Source organism: Thecamonas trahens (assembly GCF_000142905.1).
Source record: "Thecamonas trahens ATCC 50062 unplaced genomic scaffold supercont1.31, whole genome shotgun sequence".
In the NCBI taxonomy this organism is placed as follows: Eukaryota; order Apusomonadida; family Apusomonadidae; genus Thecamonas; species Thecamonas trahens.
Window position 1 is genome coordinate 69,164 of NW_013657649.1, and position 3,596 is coordinate 72,759.

Genomic DNA, 3,596 nt, shown 5'->3' on the forward strand with positions numbered 1-3,596 from the left:
TACGGCCCGTCCCCCCCCCCGCCCGCCGCCGCCCCGCCGCCCCCGCCCCGCCAAGCTGCTCAGACTCGGCTGACCCGCACCGGTCTTCCGCACCCATCACATCTTTACCGCCGAGGGACGGCAACTGCAGCCACGATGCGAGCGATCTACACATGGTGACTTGCTTGTTGATCGGTGGGTATAGAGAGGCAGGGAGGAAGCTGCATCGCCTACCACACTGTGGCTACAATGCCAACGATCTTCCTCTCGATTGGCGGGTGTATGAGATGTTTGCGGAGAGAATAGGAGGGAGAGAATGAGGACATCGCCATGCCTGCGACCATCGCCGAGATCAAACCGAGATGGTGTCTCATGGGAGGGGGGCAGGGGGGGGCAGGGGGGGGCAGGAGGAGAGGCGGGGGGCGGGAGGCGGGGGGCGGGAGGCGGGCAGGAAGCCGATCAGACGCAACCATACTCTGATCATCCCCCCATCACCCTCCCCTCCTCCTCCCCCTTCCCTCTCCCGTCGTCTTCCCTCACAATCAGACTTGACCGGACTGAGTCATGTCGCCCCACCGCCACCGCCACCGCCACCGCCACCACCACCCAACTCACTCACCCATGGCATCTAGCCCCCGCAGCCGTCGCGCGAGGTGAAGGATGCCGCACCGTGGGTCAAGGCCGTCATGGGCTTGGGCCGGACGGCGGTGGAGGACCAGGTCCAGCGGTGGGCTGCCGAGCTCCGGTCTGCTCTGGACGGACTGACCGACGGGGACATTGTGGCGGCGCTGGAAGAACGGCCGGAGGAGCTTAGCGGGGACGCTGACGACAGCAATCCGCAGCGGCTCTCCATCGCCGCCCTTCTGGAGCGTCTGTTGTCTGTCGAGTACTGGGGCGAGGAGCAGGAGGCTCTGGCTGTCCTGGTGCGATCGGGCGTCGACGGCCCGCTGGCCATCGTCCTCGCCGCCACCCATCCGGGTCCTCCGCCCGATGGAGGCGCCAACTCCCTGACGCAGGATCAGCTGGCCCAGTTAGTCCTCACCGGCGAGCTGCCGGCGGCGTCCGAGCCGCAAAGCGAGGCGCAGATCCGCCACGCCCGCGTCTCCGCCCTTCGCCAGGCCTCGGCGCTCATGTTGCGCAACATGGCTTGGGGCGCCCGCCAGGCCGATAACGGGTTCTTTGCACTGTCGCTGCTTTCACGCCGATCGCTTGGAATCACTGTGGCCAACGCGCTTGTCAACCACCACGAGTCGGGCCTCGTCGTCTACCATCTCATCGGCATGCTGCGCCTGGCTGCCGCCACCGTCCGCCACGAGGCCCACACAACAGAGGCGCTGGCCGAGCTGTGGTGCGCTCATCCGCGGCCAGATGTGCCCGGCGGCGAGACAACTTCCAAGCTGGAGCTGCTGCAGATCCTGGCCGCCACCGCCCGCACCAATCGGGTCATCTCGTCCAAGCCACCGCTGGTGGTCCACGCTGAGGCCTCGCGCCTGCTCTGTGTCCTCGCTGAGTGGTACACCCTTGTCCCGCGGCTTGCCGAGTATGGATGCTCGCGCCCAGTTGCCGATTTGGCGGTCCTGACTCCATCGCCGAGTCTGGAGCTCGAGGCCGTCAAGGCCCTGTGGCGGATGCTGTCGTACTCGGACGAGGCCATGGTTGCGACGTACACTCGCGCCCCGCTCCATGTTGTCCGCGGCCTGGTGGCTGTCATCGCCAAGACATACTCGCGCAACCGCGAGGTGGTGGTCAAGGATGGGCTGGCAGCCTCGCACGAGGCCGTTTTTCTCGCCTGCAAGTCCATGCTCGCCCTCCTTGACGCCGCCCGCTTCCCAGCCGTGTCGTCGACCGGCCGGCCGGTCCCGCACCCGCTCGATGCCATCGTCGACTCGGAAGCCATCAAGGTCCTACATGCTGTCCGGCTCATAGAGGCCTTTGAGGGCATGCCCGAGATTGTGCACCTCCTCGACGCGCTCGAAAACACGCCGCAAGGTCGTGCGTACCGGACCCGCGTCGAGGCCGAGCAGGCCGCCGCCGACGCTGCCGCCGCCGACGCTGCTGCTGCCGCCGCCGCCGAAGAGTCCATGTGCGCCAGGCTCCTCCGCGCTGCCCGCGCTGCCTGCGCTATCATGTAGCCACTTGGCATGATTTACTCCCACTCGCCAAGATCGTCAGAGGCGCACGAGCCGGCCGACGCCGCGTCGGGATCGACCGAGTCTGCTTCGGATGAGGCTGAGACCGAGCCGGCGTCGTCGCCAGCAAAACGCGGGTGGGCCGACTTGGGGTCATTGTCGACCACAGGCGAGGCCGCTGCAGGCGCATCGGCGGTTTGCGGCGGGTGCGGGATGTACTCGGGCACCGGCTCGCCGTCGTCGGTTGACGAGAAGAAGTCCTCCGACTCGTACGACTCGGCCTTGGCCGAGTCCGGATCAGCGTGGAGCGAGCGTCGGTTCGACGAGGCCGAGCCGGAGCGGCCGCTGGTAAAGGTGCGCCCGTCATCGGATGACGAGTCGTCGGCCACCCCGTCGTCCGAGTCCTCGTCGAGTGTGAGGTCAAACTTGCCTCGGTGTGTAGCCTGCTTCTGCTCCTCGTGGGTCGACGACGACCGGTCGATCCGCGAGAAGCGGTCAGCCAGGGTCTCAGTCGGGAGCGAGGCAAGGAGGTGGGTGATGAGAAAGTCGTCGGCCTTCTTGCGGGCCTGCTTGATGAACTTGTGCTTGAGCAGGCGCTCGGCAGACGGACGGTCTTCGGGCTTCTTCTTGAGGCACGAGGCGATAAAGTTGTTGAAAGAGGCCGAGAACTTACGCTTCGACTTGTTTGTCGGGTCCTTCTCCTTTTGCATCGACGAGAGCGTCGGCGGCTCATTCTGCAGGATCATGAGCATGACCTTCATGGTTGGCCAGCGCGCGTACGGCGGCGAGCCGTGCGCCAGCTCCATGGCCGTCACACCGAGCGACCAGATGTCGGCCTTGACGTCGTAGCCGGTCGAGCTCTGCTCCAGTACTTCAGGCGCCATCCAGCATGGAGTGCCGACAAACGTGCGCGCCATCGACTTTGCCGAGCCGAGCGTTCGGGTCACCCCAAAGTCGCCGAGCAGGACACGGCCATCGGCGTCAAGCAAGATGTTTGCCGCCTTGAGATCACGGTGGATCTGGCCATTACGGTGAAAGTACTCGATGGCCTGGAGGCACTTGTAGATGATGTACGAGATGATCTCCTCGTTGAAGATGCCCTGCGGGTGAGCGGTGCGAAGAATGTCCAGGCACGAGCCATACGAGGCGATGTTAGAGACGAGCCAGAGCTTGGAGCCGTTGAGGAAGGAGCAGTGGTACTTGACAATGTTCTCATGGTCGGCCAGCATCATCACCGCAATCTCCCGTCGAAACTCATCAATGTCCGTCTCCACCGAGTCGAGGTTGATGACCTTGACCGCCACACGCCGTCCGTTCTCCTTGCACACCGCCTCGTACACATCCGCAGACGCCCCACGTCCAATCTGTGCTCCGAGCTCTATCTCAATTTCACACTTAATCATGAGTACCGGAAGGGGGTGGAGAGGGAGAGGGGGAGGAAGGAGGGGGGGGAGGGGGGGGGAGGAAGGAGGGAGGGGAGGAGGGGCA

General features: G+C 65.1%; 1 protein-coding gene across 1 annotated transcript; it reads right to left on the minus strand.

Annotated features, from left to right (window-relative positions):
* Positions 1-2,147: 2,147 nt before the first annotated feature.
* On the minus strand, positions 2,148-3,511 carry AMSG_07118 (STE/STE20/FRAY protein kinase; the record flags this gene model as incomplete). The annotated part of the gene is made up of 2 exons (XM_013901137.1): positions 2,148-2,208; positions 2,256-3,511. 2 exons carry the CDS (start codon positions 3,509-3,511, stop codon positions 2,148-2,150), a joined length of 1,317 nt encoding a protein of 438 aa, XP_013756591.1.
* Between the last annotated feature and the right edge of the window lie 85 nt (positions 3,512-3,596).